The sequence below is a fragment of the Athene noctua genome, chromosome 4 (genome assembly GCF_965140245.1).
Source record: "Athene noctua chromosome 4, bAthNoc1.hap1.1, whole genome shotgun sequence".
Lineage (NCBI taxonomy): Eukaryota > Metazoa > Chordata > Aves > Strigiformes > Strigidae > Athene > Athene noctua.
Window position 1 is genome coordinate 74179853 of NC_134040.1, and position 15947 is coordinate 74195799.

The 15947-nt window shown below is 38.9% G+C and overlaps 1 protein-coding gene across 2 annotated transcripts in view; it reads left to right on the top strand.

Annotated features, from left to right (window-relative positions):
* The window catches only part of GALNTL6 (polypeptide N-acetylgalactosaminyltransferase like 6), a 512016-nt gene that overhangs the window by 209064 nt on the left and 287005 nt on the right, over positions 1–15947 (top strand). For both annotated transcript variants that reach the window (XM_074904075.1, XM_074904074.1), the window contains exon 3: positions 13109–13247. In XM_074904075.1, the coding sequence (XP_074760176.1) occupies positions 13109–13247 (139 nt within the window). The remainder of the gene's footprint in view (positions 1–13108; positions 13248–15947) is intronic.

Below are 15947 nucleotides of genomic sequence, written 5' to 3' on the forward strand. Positions count from 1 at the left end.
GGATGAAAGCAGCTATATTTTTAGGAAACACTGACCCTTTAATGCAGTATCCTTTGTCGGTCACTATAACAAACAGAGTGATTGAAACTGCTCCACTGGAATATAAAAATGTAATTATGCCCCTTTGCATTAATGATATAGGGGATCCCCTTGATGAAGTAATTGAAAAAGTGTAACAGTTATGTGACCTTGATGAGAAGGGCCCCCGAAGGAGTTCAGAGAATCAAGATATTCGAAACAGCCCTAAAGACAGTGAAAACAGGATTTCTCGTAAGGACATGTTTACGGCTTTGTTAAAAGACAGCATGTCTCATGAAAAAATTTATGGTATTCCAACTAACGAGCTGTGGCAAATATATACACAGAGAGGGCTGAATAAACCTAGCAAGAGAGTGCAGAGTTCTAAAACTAAGAATCCAGGGACAACTCAGCCTATGATGCCCCTTCTCGAACCTTGACAGGACCCTCCATCTGCTCACGGAGGGCCCCCTATGAGTGGATCACCGGTTCCAAGGGTGAAAGAGGGTTGGGCACCGTTCTCTGTATCCTTTGTGGGAGGCAAAGGAGGTGAATCAATATTATAATCAGCACATATGAATTAATGGCCAAGCTACAGGGCAGTGGGTGCAGAAGGACTGACAGCCCCATGTAGAGCTTAAAGGTTTTTTGTTGTTGTTTGTTTGTTGGTTGGTTGGTTTTGTTTTTAAACAACCGGTCCCCACAAACTGTAAATGCCCTAATTGACACTGGAGCAGAGGCCTCCTTAATATATGGGAACCCCAGGAAATTTAAAGGACAACCTGTAGTTATTACAGGCTTGGGAAGAAAATAAATTAAAGCTGTACAAACATAAATAGAAATTAAAATAGGAAACCTCTCAAAACAATTACATTCAGTCATGGTTGTCCCCATTCCTGAATATATAATTGGTATAGACATTCTAAAAAGACTAACTTTAAATCTTTCTGATTGTCAGTATAAAACCTATATTAGTGCCAGACCTGTTATGGTCAGCAAAGTAAAAATGCCTCCTGTGCAGATCCCGGCTGCAACTAAGTTAGTTACAGTGGAGCAGTATAGAATTCCAGGAGGACATGAAGAGATATCACAGACAATTAGAGATTTATTAGATGTAGAAGTTTTGAGGTGGCAGTCCGGTGTGGCCTGTCAAGAAAAGTGACGGATCTCAGAGAATGGCAGTGGATTTTAGAGAAGTAAATAAACATCCTGCACCTCTTGCTGCAGCTGTGCCAGACGCTGTCACTTTAATAGAAAAAGTTCAGAAACATCCAGGAACTTGGTATGCTATAATAGATTTGGCTAATGCATTTTTTACTATCCCAATTGCAGAAAAGCATTGGGACCAATTTGCTTTCACAAGGGTGGCTGCATAGCCCCACTATCTGTTACAGAATTGTAGCTGGACACTTAGATGAAATACAGCTGCCTTCTCACACACAATTAAGCCACTATATAGATGATATTTTGATTCAAGGAAATGATGAGGAGGAAATACAACAAGTTCTTGAATTAGGGGTAGATCATATGAAACAGAAGGGTTGGGAAATTAACTCTGCAAAAATCCAAGGACCATCTCAGTCAGTGAAGTTTCTGGGAATTCAGTGGCATTGCGGGCATCAAGCCAGCCCCACATGGCCCTGACCACCCCAGAAATCCATCTCATTTTCCAGGACAACCTGTTTTAGTTGAACTCCCCTTGGTGGGAGCAGCACCACTGGCATTGGATACCCCGATAAACAAGTATACTTGGAAAGCCAAAGATGCTTATGGAAAGGAGCACAAAATTAATACAAGGTGGATTATCCCACCTTTCTAATTAAAACCCACTTCTGGTTCTCAAAATGAACCGAGAAGCTTTTCTTTCCTTTTTCTTGCAGGTAAACCCCCCCCGGAGACAGATATCCTGAGTCACGACGGGGGATCCTTATGTAAATTTAAATTTTTATATAATGTTGATGTTCACTATCTTATTAATATTTCTAGGATGTACTGTTTATCATTGCAAAAGTTGCTTTGAGTGACCGTTCACCTCTGCTTTGGTTTTGCGGAAAGCTCCAGCTTTCTAAGTGTTAACCAAGAGTGAGAGGAAAACAAATTTGTGGGTTTAGGTCATTCTGTTGCCAGTAATATGAGCAAACAACAAATCAGGGGAAGGTCCCTTTGTTAACGGGGCCTGGGGCAAGATGGAGGTATGAAGGCCTAAACCACACATGCACTCTGGGCTGGGGGCCAGGAAATCCATTTTCCTGCTGTGTAGGCAGACCCCCAACTCCAGCGAGCCAGATTGTTAAGTGTCCATGTAAACTGTCTTGTAATTGTACTTGTTCATGTAGACAACCAGCTTGTCCCCTCAAGGACCGGGATCATAGCCTTAGGCCTGGCCTGGGACACATTTTGGTTAAATATGTTTGGTTAAAATATTGTTAATTGGCATTGTTATTGTTACTGTTACCTTTACCTTTATTATATATTTGGTTAGAATGTTGTTAACCATTGTTAGTGTTCATATCGTTTTGTTGTTTGTAGTGTTATTGCTCATTTACCTTTGTTTAAATCTGGGATAGAAGTTTCTAGGCCTAGATGATGCATGTGCTTTAGGAGAAGGGGGCATGGAAAGTGATTTTCTTGCTGCGTATGCTGACTCCAATTCCAGCAGACCAGGGCAACAGACCGCGTGGGCTGCCAGGGCCACCAACACTCAGTGGTATATTGCCAGAACCACAGAAAAATAATGGATCACATGTTAGTAGTGATTCCAATTCACTTTACAGCCTTAAATTTGTTAACTATTATCTCAATTGCTCTTCTAATACGTCTTTTTTGTCCTTGTAAATGTCCACCATGTAAACTGCCATCATGTTCTTCTACTGATTCCTTGCAACCTTAAAATCAGTTTTTAGAATGTTTTGGTTTTGTGGAATTAGTTGGTTTTAAGCATGACATGTTTGTTGGAGATGTTAGCTGTATGCTTATTAACTGAGGATATTCATATTTGTTACAGATAATGTTACCATGTTTATTAATAGAAAATTTATATATATGTTAAAGATGTTATTGGTTATGTGGTAGCCAGTGGTATTGTTGGTTATCATGTTGCATGCTGTTTCTGTCCTTTCTTTCTCTCTTTCTTTATATCTCTATCCTTCACGCCACCACGAGGACAGCAATGTTGAGCCACAGGACGGTGTGAGTCTGTGTTGTCTCGAGGTTGCTGCTGTACCACTACTACCTGGCCTCAACATCCTGTCGCCATGGAGGAGTATGCTCTGAAGGAGATGAACTGTCTCTGAAGAAACCACCATATCTGCCTGAAGCCTGAACAACAACATCCTTGGCAGTGCCTGCTAAGCTGTGCTTGTGCACGAGCCAGATGGAGAAGAAATCAGGGTGAGAGGGGCATGCAGAGGTGAGGACACCGCAGGCTGACACCCCCCGCCCCTCGAACATGACCACCGTGGACACCTGGGCATGCATGCCTGAAGGAACACAGGGCAGCACATATGGCGGTGAGCTTTGTGGAAATCGGTGGACTGACTGGGACAATAAAAGGACTGTGTACTCCTCTCTCAGGGCTCGGAACTGGGATTTCAGGAGAGACCAAGCCAACAGGATGTCGCGGAATTCATAATGGTAGTAACTGATCTTGCTGCATCCATCTGTTCTGTTTGCTCACTTAGGTATTCTGACTTTTACTTTCTTCTTCCCTCTGTTCTATCGCTACTATCGCTTGTTACAAGAAATAGAGTTTACAGGGTTGTATGGCATCTAACTCTTTTTGTGTCTTAAATTCACTACTGAGATCATTTAAGAACACTCCCTGATATTGAAATGGGACATGTCTGACGAGATATCATCAGCTGATGAATAAAAAATAATGTCACTAACCATAGAAATGGTTTAAGAGCCATGATTCACATATAGGTCAAAAGACCAAATGAAGTGCTAAGGCTTGGACAATAGGCGCAAGCCAGAGTTGACCTATAGATGAATCTTGTATATTTTATAGATGATAACCATTATACTAGTAGGTATTGTACTAAACATGTTTATCTTGAACATATATATATATATATGAAAATTCTTATCTTTCCTTGTGTATAGGCAAGATAACAGGGTCACAGAGACTGCTGTCTGGCCCTGTGACCTGGCATGTGACCTTGCTCCTAAATCAGTTAGATAAGGCAGGAAACTCCCTTAGTTTCTCCCCTGAGCCCTGGCCAGGCTCTGGGGGAATCTAACGTGAGAAAGAAACCAGATATTTCCGCTTAAAACAAAGGTGCCAGCTATTCTGGCTTGGCTGATTTTTAGGTATATAAGGCTGGGCCTGTTTGCAGCGACTTTGGCAGCCTCACCTACGGGTGGAGGCACCACGTAGGATTTCCCCCTTGCCGGGACAGGCTCTGCAAACCCTCGCTGTAACCGGGGCTGCCCAGCCACTGCAGGTCTGGATGATGGTAAAGTATGCAAGTGGTGATGGATCTTTCTTAATCACTATTCTCTTTCTCAGGTAGTAATGATTTGATGCATTACCCTGTATTTTCCTATTTGTCTAAGCGTGCTGTTCTGTCTTTTCTTACTGTATGTTTTCTGTTACATTATTTAGTTATTTTGAGTAAAATATGCCTTCTCTTTTCATTCTGGTGTCTGAGTTTAATTGGTATCCCTAATCAGCAAAACAGTACGCCATGTAGACGGTCGTGTACCCAAGAGCCGGCCACTGAACAACATCAGAACAACCAGCAGGTGGGTCAGGCTGCCAAGATTAAGGTGTGTCGAGGAGATCTGGACTGACAACATAAGGGTGAACAATTTCTGGCTCGCTGGGCCCATGAGTCCTCAGGCCATCAGGGAAGAGATGCAACATATAGATGGGCTCATGATCGAGGGGTGGACTTAACCATGGATGTTATTGCACAGGTAATCCATGAACGTGAGACATGTGCTACGGTCAAGCAAGCCAAATGGTTAAAACCCATTTGATATGGAGGACGATGGTCAAAGTATAAATATGGGGAGGCCGGGCAGATTGATTATATCACACTCCCACAAACTTGGCAAGGCAAACACTATGTGCTTACAATGGTGGAAGCAGCCACTGGTTGGTTGGAAGCTTATGCCGTATCCCATGCAACTGCCTGGAACATCATCTTAGGCCTTGAGAAGAAGGTCTTATGGTGGCATGGCACGCCAGAAAGAATTGAGTCAGAGAATGGGACACATTTCTGAAACAAGCTCATAGATGCCTGTGACAAAGAACATGGCATTGAGTGGATATATCACATTCCAATATTCCAAATGCACCAACCTCTGGAAAGAATGGGCAATACAGTGGGTTGGTGAAAACTACACTGAGAGCAATGGGTGGTGGAACTTTCGAACACTGGGAGGTGCATTTAGCAAAAGCCACCTGGTTAGTCAATACCAGAGGATCTGCCAAGGAAGCGGGCCCTGCTCAGTCAAACCTCCCACATACCGTGGATGGGGATAAAGCCCTTGCAGTGTGCATTAGGAATATGCTGGGGAAGGCTCTCTGGGTTACTCCTGCATCAGGTAAAGGTAAACCCATGCGTGGGATTACTTTTGCCCAAGGACCTGGGTGCATTTGGTGGGTGATGCAGAAAGATGGAGAGGTCTGATGTGTGCCTCAGGGAGATTTGATTTTAGGTGAGAATAGCCAATGAACCGGACTGTCAAATAACCCTGTCATTGCATTTAGTGCCTTGCAACATCCCTGTGCCACATCCAAAGCCTCCTGCTCCTCCGACAGAGACAACTCCACATCATTCCTCAGCCTTATAGACTGTCTTAACAGATGGAACCCGAAGTTATGGACCAAATGAACTCAGCAAACATTGTGGAAGGATGGAGCATAGACTGAGGGAACGATATCCGTGAGACCTGAAAAGAAGAGGGGGTGGTGATTCCTTAAGATGTATTTGGAAACCTGAGCATAATGTTAATGGTATGGAATAAGGGGTGTAGACTGTCCTGGTTTCGACCAGGATGGAGTTAATTTTCATTGGAGTATTTCACACCATGTGATGTCATGCTCAGGTGGGTGGGTTGCTCTCTCCCTCTCTGATTTTCGCTGGGGGTTCCCAGCACACTGTCTGCTCGTCAGGCGTTATTTGTTGCTGTGGGGACCGGTCACTGCGTTCAGTGAGCCACTGTTGCATTTTACCTGTCTTCTTTTTTGAACTCACTATTGTTACTGTTGTTCTCTTGTTATATTTAGTAAATTCTTTCTTGTTATTCAACCCATGAACTTCTCTACTTGTGTCCTTCCCCTATCTTACCAGAGAGGGGAGGGGGAGGTGAACAGCCAGCCACATGGTGTCTGGCTGCCACCTGAATTCAAACCTCCACAATACTGTAAATCTTCTGCTTTCCAAGCTGTTAGTAGGTTGAGTAGAAAAAAAAAAAAAAAACAAAAAAAACACATTAGGTATTTTTGATCCCACTTCCATTGATATAAAATCAATTAAATTGTTTTCCTATAAATTAGGCTTGTGAATTTGTATAATTAGTGGGCTACTCTGAGAAGCTTGGCAAAAGTAGAACGGACATGTGATAAATACATTTCAGATTCTGATACAAGTTTTATTGACTCTTGAGGAAAAATAAAGTTCCAACAACTTATCCTCAGATCTCCTCCTATTTCTCATAGAGCTCATAGAAATTGAAGATAGGAATCAACCTCAATAGAAGACCAAAGTTGTATTGATCATCTCTTTGAGGCACGGTATCATTTCTTTCTTGACTGTTTATGGATTCCACAGTTCCCTGGATTGTCTATCCCATTATTTCACTAATACAGTTGGAAAAATATTCTTATTTTCTATCTGAAAATCTGTAACATATATATATATATATATATATATATACACACACACACACACATTTTTTACCACTTGGATAGTCCTATTTGATATGAAGGTAATTACTTTCATGTGAGGCGTGTGAAGTTTTCGTTTTCTCCCTCCATAACAAATCAGCAAATAAAATTAATTCATGCTTTTACTGAATTAAAGTTTTCATACTTTTTACTGGAAATTAATATAAACATGCAAAATGACAAAAGGCATTTGTAGAAAGCAAGCAGTTCCTTTCCTAGTATGAAAAGATAAAGTGATTTGATAAAACAACTTTCTTTTTTCTCAAGGACTAGTCTGTACTAGTCCCTGATTTGAGTCTTGAACTAATTTTAGATTAAAAAATGTTCTTCTATATGTCTTCTAAAGGTTTCAAAATATGAAATTTGTGAGCAGGATGAGAACTCCACCAAGTGTAGATACTCCAGGAGAAGCTGAAATGCTTACTGTGAAAATAAAAAAAGAAATCCTATTTTGTGCATTTATTAAATCACCTCTCTGTTCAAGATCATTTAACCAGTATTTTAGCAGACGTGCTGCACTTTGCCTTCCTGTCTGTGAGAATAAGGAAAACTAAGGAAGAACATATTTTGTCTGTACTCAAATGGAAATTCACCTCCCATAAAAGCAGAATGTGGTGGCAGTTTGAATAGATAGTCTGTTACACTTAGTAATCAAAATAATATGATGTCCAGCTCCGCTGCACAAGATGACAAACTTGTATACAGCTGTGCATTAGGGAAAATCAGAAATTATGTGAAAGATACTACAGAGTGCTTTAAACAGAGTTTTTGCTCCGTCTTGGGCAGTTGCATTCTGACTCCCATATCAGGGAGATTGTGTGGCAAGAAGGTGGAAAATGATGTCTGACTCAATGTTTTTATTGAGCTGATGATCTTTATTTCCCCTTCTTACACTTTTCTTTTTTTTTTTTTTTTTTGAAGCTGATATGTGAGTGCATTCATTTTGAATTTGTCTTCCTCTATCTATCCTTGCTAAGAAATACAATCACTCCCCGCCATGGGACTTCAATTCTGTATTGAAATATTGCTCTAGGATAAGATTAGATATCTGTTCTCCCCATAAGAACTTTCATGAGAGAGGATGGGCTCTAAGTTTACATGTGATGTGCACAGTTAATGTTGTACTAGATTCTGGATGGAATATTTATGGGTAGTAGCAAAATTTCTAATCTTTAAAAAAATGGCAGAATTATCCAAAATAATAAGATACTTATAGGTTCATGTATTAAAATAAACTTATTTAGTAAAGCATTTAGCACATGGAGAATTCTTATTTCCTATTACGAATGTTACTGGATTAAAGGATGCTTGAATGCTTGAATTAAAGTGTGTGCATAAGTATTTTTGTGAGTTATAGTCTTGAGTTGGTGTGACTGTGAAGTCTTGCCTGAGTAAACTAATAGCAGTGAGCATAAACAGTAAATAATTCAGGTTTGTACACAGTTCTTCCCCACAGACACTGAATTGCTTATGTTCTTTATCCACTTAGTTTCCTGTGTTAAGATGTCAAGCAATTGCTTAAATTCCTTTAATTTATATGGCGAAGCCAATCTTTTTTACCATGCCTATTGAATTAAAAATAGTGTTCATCTGAATTATAAAAACCAGCGCCCAGAACAAAACCCAAAAGACCCTAAAACCAGAACCTGTTGCAGTATGTTTTCTTGTTGGTAATTTTAAGCAAGGTCCCCTATCCATTGCATGTGAAAATAGTGCAGAACTCCTTTTGCACGTTCACATTTATTTTCAGCTGGTATGTTTTGCCAATAAGACCTCTGTTCTCTTTACAATCATCATACCTGACAACTGTACCAATATGGCTGATCCAGAGCCATTATTCTACTATTACACATTTGTAGAGTATACAGAATGTTTTTTTTATTTTCTTGTCTCATCCTAATCTTCTTCTTTTTGTGCTGTTCACAGAACAAGAGGGTCTAGTCTTCTTCTTCTGTATCTGTATTTAATATAAGCATAAGGTGCTTTAACAGAGGTGTTCTTGAACTATCCATTATCACAAGTTGTCAAGCATAAAACTTAAAACCTTTGGGGCTAGTTATAGAGTGTATTGTTTCCTGGGAGACAGTAACATCCCTGAGTGGGGCTAAAAAAGCCTTACAGAGCATCTGATATTTGGCCAAGCCAGTACTTTATCTGAATGGCTATAATATCTTACTTTACCGTTTTTTAAACTGAATATCTATGGAGAAGCATGTTGAGATGATGTATTAAAACCCTTACAGCAACATAATGCTATGCAATGTAGAGATGTCAACTCCAAAACCATCATAGTATTTTAAGAATAAAGAAATCTAGCATATTTTCAAAATATTCCTTATATTGAGTACTGAGTTAAAAATCAGTGTAATAACTCTTTAATCACAAAGATTAGACAGCACTGTATGAATTAAACAGTGCTTTTAAGGGTTCCCACACAATGGAGTATTCTGATGGGATTTTTGGGCCCAGATTGAATATATGTGTCGTTCTCACACTTTTGGGTTCTTCTCCTCTTTTCCCCACTCCTTGAAAAATCCAAGTAAATAATCTAAAATATCTGATTTTCTGTAGTTTCTGGGATTCTTTATGCTGTAATTGTAAACCAGCCTCAGAGAGCATTAGATTTCAAATCTTAGTGCTGGGTCGGTTTTATCCATGACATTTGGGTGATTCCCCCTTTAAACCCTAAGAGGCCAGAAATTCACCATTGGACTTTTGTTCTCTCTTTGTTCTCTACAATACTTATAGCACTGATGCATTTTCTGAATTGGTATTTTGCCTTGAGGCAGAACAGTACAGGAGAGCTTATGTCTATCTACCAGTGGGTTTAAAGTAGCCTTCTGTAGCCAGTAATGGGACATTAAACTCCTTCATGCTCTTCTTCACCAGAATTTTACTCTTATTGCATTGTGAATTTTCCCTCTCACCCTGGCATTTTAGGTAAATAAAATTTTTTAATTTTTATTTATTTTTTATTTATTAGGTAAATAAATTTTTCTATAGTCCAGCTCCAAACCAGCGTGCAGTGATGGCAATTTCCACCAGTCATCTAAGAAAGCAAATCAGTGACAGAAAAGAGTTTTAATGTGCTTATGATATTTGTGATGCTGAGGAGACTCATACATGGCAATTTTCATTACAAAGGGAACCCTTCAGACCTGCTGATGATCCAGAAGTTTTTTGGTTTTTTTTTTTTTTTTTCAATGCTTATTTTCTAAGCTCTCTATTTCTCTTCTTCCAAGGTCACTCATAAGAAATAATCTTTCTTTACCTGAGGTCTTTCAGAGAAATTAGCCAACTGCTTTCATCTGGATCTGGTAGATGTCCGCCTGATCCCTAGCTAATCAGGAGGAATTGCAGGGTGAGAGAACAAGAAACAAGGAAGCTGGGAGAAATATTCACGGGATTCATAAAATCCCACAAGCTTCTCTTAATGCTATATGTGTGTATTTTAATACAATGTTAGGAAAGAGTCATGCTTCACAACTTCTAGTGCACATCGTGGTGTAGTCCACAAACTTTTGACGAGCGGAGGAAGCAAGCAGTCGATTCAAGCTTCAGCTTTATTCTGTTTGCTTACATCCTTATATCCACTAAGTATTGCATATACATAGAACGCCTATACATATTTATGTTCTATCTCTGCCTATCTTCACTTCTTATTGTAATTAGGTCTCCTCCCTTTTACACCTGCGCAATGAGCTCTCAATGTCCTGGGCAGGGGGCGTAAAGGGCTGGTGAGTGGTCGTGGAGAGGAAGTTTCTCCTCTTCCTCATTGCTGACCTTTTCACCCCGAAGTCTTGCGCAGCCTCCGTTGCGCCCTGGGTCCGGGCCAAACCTGTGAGCCAGTTTGGGTAGGTTCTTGGAGTAATCTTTTGCTGACGTACGCATTCTCGCAGGTAGGGGGGAAACTTCAGTTCCAGGCAGGAGATAGTAGCTAAGCCACTCAAGCAATATCTATCTTGTGCAGACGTAACAGATCACCCTGTATTTCATCTCTAAACAGTTTTTCCATACTGCCATGTCCTTGTTCTTGAAGCCATTCTCCAACATCATGGCCGAATTTACTGTATAAGTGCAAAAGCAATTTATAGACTTCAGTTGGTCAAATACTTCTGCAGCATGGTACAAGAAAGTTCAGCCCATTCCTGAGTTGCTCTAGATGACAACTATGATATCTATTCATTTGTCTTATGCATAGTGATAGTGCTCCATATTCAGGAATAGTGGAAGGCTACTTTAAAAGTACTTGTCTTCAGTTTCACTAGCAGGGGACAATATGAAGAAACTGTAGTACTATGAAAAATATTAATCTCCTGAAGAGCCAGATGGACTCGAAGAAAAGAAAAACAAAGTATCCATCTTTCTTTATAAAGGGTTAATAGCTGGAACATACAGAAAATTATATTGTCAAAACATCCATTAGTAATAGTATGTCTTATCAGATAGGTCATTTATTCTGAAATTTCCATTATATTAGTAACTACTTGGGTAAATCTCTTATTAAGAGCAAATTAAAGTAGTTATTTTGGGTTTATTTAGAATATGTGCTGAAAGAAAGGGGCTAAAATTTGTGTGTCTTGTGGGTTGAATGACATTAGCTTCTTGTTACTATGTTATGAAACAGATTTGATGTACTACTGAATTTTGAGTAGTACTCTGACTCAGGAGCTGCTCGTTTAATATTATAATTCCTCCCCACATTTAGTATGAAGTCATAAAGACTCACATAGAAGCTTAGTCTCAGATTTTGTATTCTGTTAGTGGGTTATATGCATTTAGGGATGCTTGAAAGTAAAAATTACAAGATACATGTTAGTAATGAAGTAGCATAACAAAGACTGCTTTGCAAAGACTGTTTTTCCCTTGTAAGGAACATTAATTCTTTTCATTAAGATTTTAAATGAAATTGCAACTATATGAACAAATTTGGGAATAAAAACCAAATTGTAAAAAATTCTAAAATTCAGTAACTACAGCATCTTTTTACATATTCTGTGTTTTTAATGTTTTGTGCATATACACTATGAAATAAAACATTGACAGAGACTTATAGGCTTTCAGGATACCACTGGATGTTTCTTGCAGTTGCTTTCCTCTTCATCCCCTCCTGCAGCTGTTCATGATTAGCTGAGGATCAGGTGGCCTTGGTCACTTAACAAATCCAGCTGGGAAGTTGATTAATTTCTCTAAAAGAGCTCAGGTAAAAGGACATATTTTCTTATGAGTAGGCCCAGAGGGAGAAGGACAGAGAGGTTATAAGCTGATCAATTAGATGTGAACAAAAATATATCTCATTGAGAACCAGAGTATACATGAAAAGTTCAGAAACTCTGAAGAGTTCATCTTTGAGAATGAGAAGAATAAAAATAGTTGAGAAGTGGACTTTTATGTTCTGATTTTCTTTGAACTGTTTTTGTTTGTTCTCTGCTTTCTGACTCGAAGAGGTAGAGGTACAGTTGCCTGAGGTAGGTACTAAACAAGCCATGTGACCAATGATGAAAACTAACTTGGGAATAAGAAGCTGAACTAGAAGGTTTGTGCTTTGCCAGGGAACTAGCAGATGATATCTTTTGGGATCCAAAGTGACCTGTTTCTGAAACCAAATCAGCAGTGCTGAGACTTTAGAAGCATCTGGCTGGTCCTTTGGAGTGTTAAAGGAGCCTAGAGCAAAACATTTGGTTTCATTACTATTTGTTCTGGAAAGTTGGATAAACTTCAATGCTAAAGTTGCTTTTGGAAAAGGTGAGTTGGGGGAAGGGGTGCTTTGACTACTAAAATGTGGGGTAACTAAGTAATCAGGTTCAATCAAAATTAGTATTCATGGAGCTGATCAGTTTGTTCATAATTTTACTAAGAAAGCTTGATTTTGATGCGAAAAGGTCTTGGTTTAATTTACAAATGAAATTTTTACATATAAAGCGGCTTTAAGGTGATTCTGTCTCTCTGTAAAGAAGGAAACCTAGACTAATTGGATTAATTCAGAGGGACTTCTGAGTCCCTTTATTTGCACCTACTTTGTATTTTTGCATTGGAAGTAAGAGGAGTATTGTTAAAGACATTATGAAAAATTCCTTAGAGATCTTCCAGACACAGTGTACTAGTTGGAGTTCAGTCTAACTTATTTTTGTCTTTGTAGTCCATTTTGTGCTATCACGTTTGAGGTGAATAATTGGTTTTGTTTCATTGCAGGGAAAGGTGAACATGGAAAGCCGTACCCTCTTACAGAGGAAGACCACGATGATTCTGCTTATAGGGAAAATGGCTTCAACATATTTGTTAGCAACAATATAGCCCTGGAACGATCCCTGCCAGACATCCGACATCCTAAGTATGTAAACTGTTTCCTGGACTATTTGAATTTTTTATCTTTAAATAACCTATTTTCCCAGAAGGTCAAACATTGGCTCAGTCAACAAAAAGTGACCATTTCATTAAATAGGAAATGGAAAATTTATCACTGTTATTAAGTCACTTAAACTGACCTCTCATCTTATTAATAACAACTTAAGACTATAGAAGGCCTCTTAGTTATATAATGATTTTCATGGCATTTCTGAGTAGTGATTTGTTAGGCAGTGATAAATAACATTTCATGGGTTTTTTTCAGGTTCTCATCTGGTAATAGCTGGGGGTGAGAGTGACAAGTTGCATAAAATTTTTGGCTAAATATTTGGACCAGTGTTTTCAAAATGTTCCTTTTTGTTTTGTTAGATAAGAATTGAAAGCAGTCCATTAACTACAGCTTATCAGATGCTAGTACTACAGCTGATGTACACAGTATAGACTTATGTAAAAACAGAATACTCAATGATGAAGCGCATGCAGAATTTGGGGGGAGTGGATGATGGATTGTTCCCTAGTAGCAGTAATATCATACAGAGAAATAAGATAGAGTTTATTCTGGGAAATAACAACTGAGCTAAAAATGGTCATGCAGTTTTTGGCGAATGTAACTTTATTTTCATGTTCTGTAGTTTCTGAGTCCCTTATATGAAGAGTAAAGTTTTCATTCTATAACAGGGAAAGGGTATGTATGCCTTTCTAGGCTTATGGTGCTAGTCCTTTAGAGTCATTCTGAGCTCTGAAGAGAGGGATGATTTGGTTTGTCTCTGTGGTGTTTTTCCCTCTCTTAATTGGGTTCTATGCAACTAAAGTATGGGGGCAAGGTTTAGGAGTGTGAAAAAACTAATTGTCTCCATAACCAGGCTTGTATTTTCCTTCAGATACAATTCCTTTTATTATACATTTCAGGTTAAGTTATCTGCTCTTTAACCTATACTTTTTTTGCTGTGTGGATTAGTTTGAAATACTTCAGGGAACTGAACAGAACTTGAGAGCCTGACAGAAGTTCTCTGAGGGCAGTGGGGAGAAATATCATGGCAAATAACACTTCTTGTTCCATCAAATGGAGTGGAAATGTCCTTCTGAAAGAATAAACAGTATATAAATGCTTGCACAGTAAGGCTTAATTCACAGTGGAGGAATTAACAAAAAATTTTTTAGAAAATCTTTTGTTGGAGATGTTCCTTATTTAATTGCCATGTTGCACTGTTTAGGGAAGACACTGTTTATCTGTTGTATATATTAGTACTGTTTGCATAGAGGTGAGTAAAAAAACTCCACCTTTTTCTAACAAGCTGTATGTTTTATATATTTTGTTTGCCAAGTCACCTGAAATTACTCATAGAAATAGCGCTTCCAAGAATTTTGGGTTCTGAAGTACAGCTGTACAGCATCAAAGTTGTGTTAAATTACATAGTTGGCATAAGAAATATGCTCATCAAGCATCCTTCTCTGTTAGGAAAACTGCAGAGGACAATTACTAAATTCAAAAGGAAGCTGACATGTTTATCCTCCCTTTGTGTTTTTGTAATTTGGTTTTCTGGTAACTTTTCTCATCTGCTACTGTCCACACAGTGAGTGACATTTCCATGCATGTCCCCAGAAGCAATGTGAGTGATATGTTGTCAGAAGTGAAGTATTGGGAACAAGTCAGTGCTACACCACCTTTTGCTGCCCCTCTTCCCCCTGCACAAATCCTCTAGTGACTTTCACCTAATCATCTTGTTTGGGAAGCTTGAATCCTTAGGTATCTGCATCATTTTCATCTTCCAGTTCAGCTAGGTTCCTACGGCATTCAGGGAAGTCTTGTATGGTGGACGTTTTGGTAGCATCCTGAGTAAACTGACTTGTGTCATGTCCTTCCAACCTTCCTTACACTAAACACTTGTAATGCAGGTAGTCCATTAGTTAATTGACTGTATTGTTTAACATCTAAATGTAAAGATGAAAATTTTCTTGTGCTAAATTTGCATACCAAGTAATACGCTGATTAAGGGTGGCAAAGCTGGGCTCTGTACTTTCGATGGTTACACCCTGAAGCAAGGCTATGTCTTGAACTTCCAAGACGCACAGAAATCTGACAATGCTTTCTGACCTACTGTCAGAAACAAACCCATCTCTCAGCTGCTGTGTGTGAAATATGATGCAGGCCAATCTCAGACTGCACTTCACTTTTGGAAATGTGTACACTCTTCAGAAGCATGTGTGAAATGTGAAGTAGTTCATACCTCATAAGGTTGCTTTCAGAGAATCTCATTGGAAAAGTTTATAGTTTCTGTGTTAGAAAATAATGTTCTTACTGAAATAGAATTAGAGTAGGTAATTTGGGTGAGATATAGCAGGCAAGATCTAGTTTGGTCAGCTTCTGAATATTATAGAAGCTTGTGGAGCTTCTAACTGCCCTTCATCTTTTAACTATCATCTTTTGCGTGTTTGTGGGCGATACTATTATTATAGACTGTGAGTTTTTGATCTTCTGTCTCTAGTGTATACTATTTGCACAGGGGATTGTCTGGGCTGAAAACTAATTTCCTGAAAATGTTGTCTAGAATTTGTTTTAAAGAACCACAGTGTGGGCTTATTGCTATCACTAAAGAAAATTCACAAAACAAACCTTCAAATACAACAAAAAATGAGTGATGAATACTATAATTTGGATCAAAAGTTATTTAAATTGAAAGAGCAG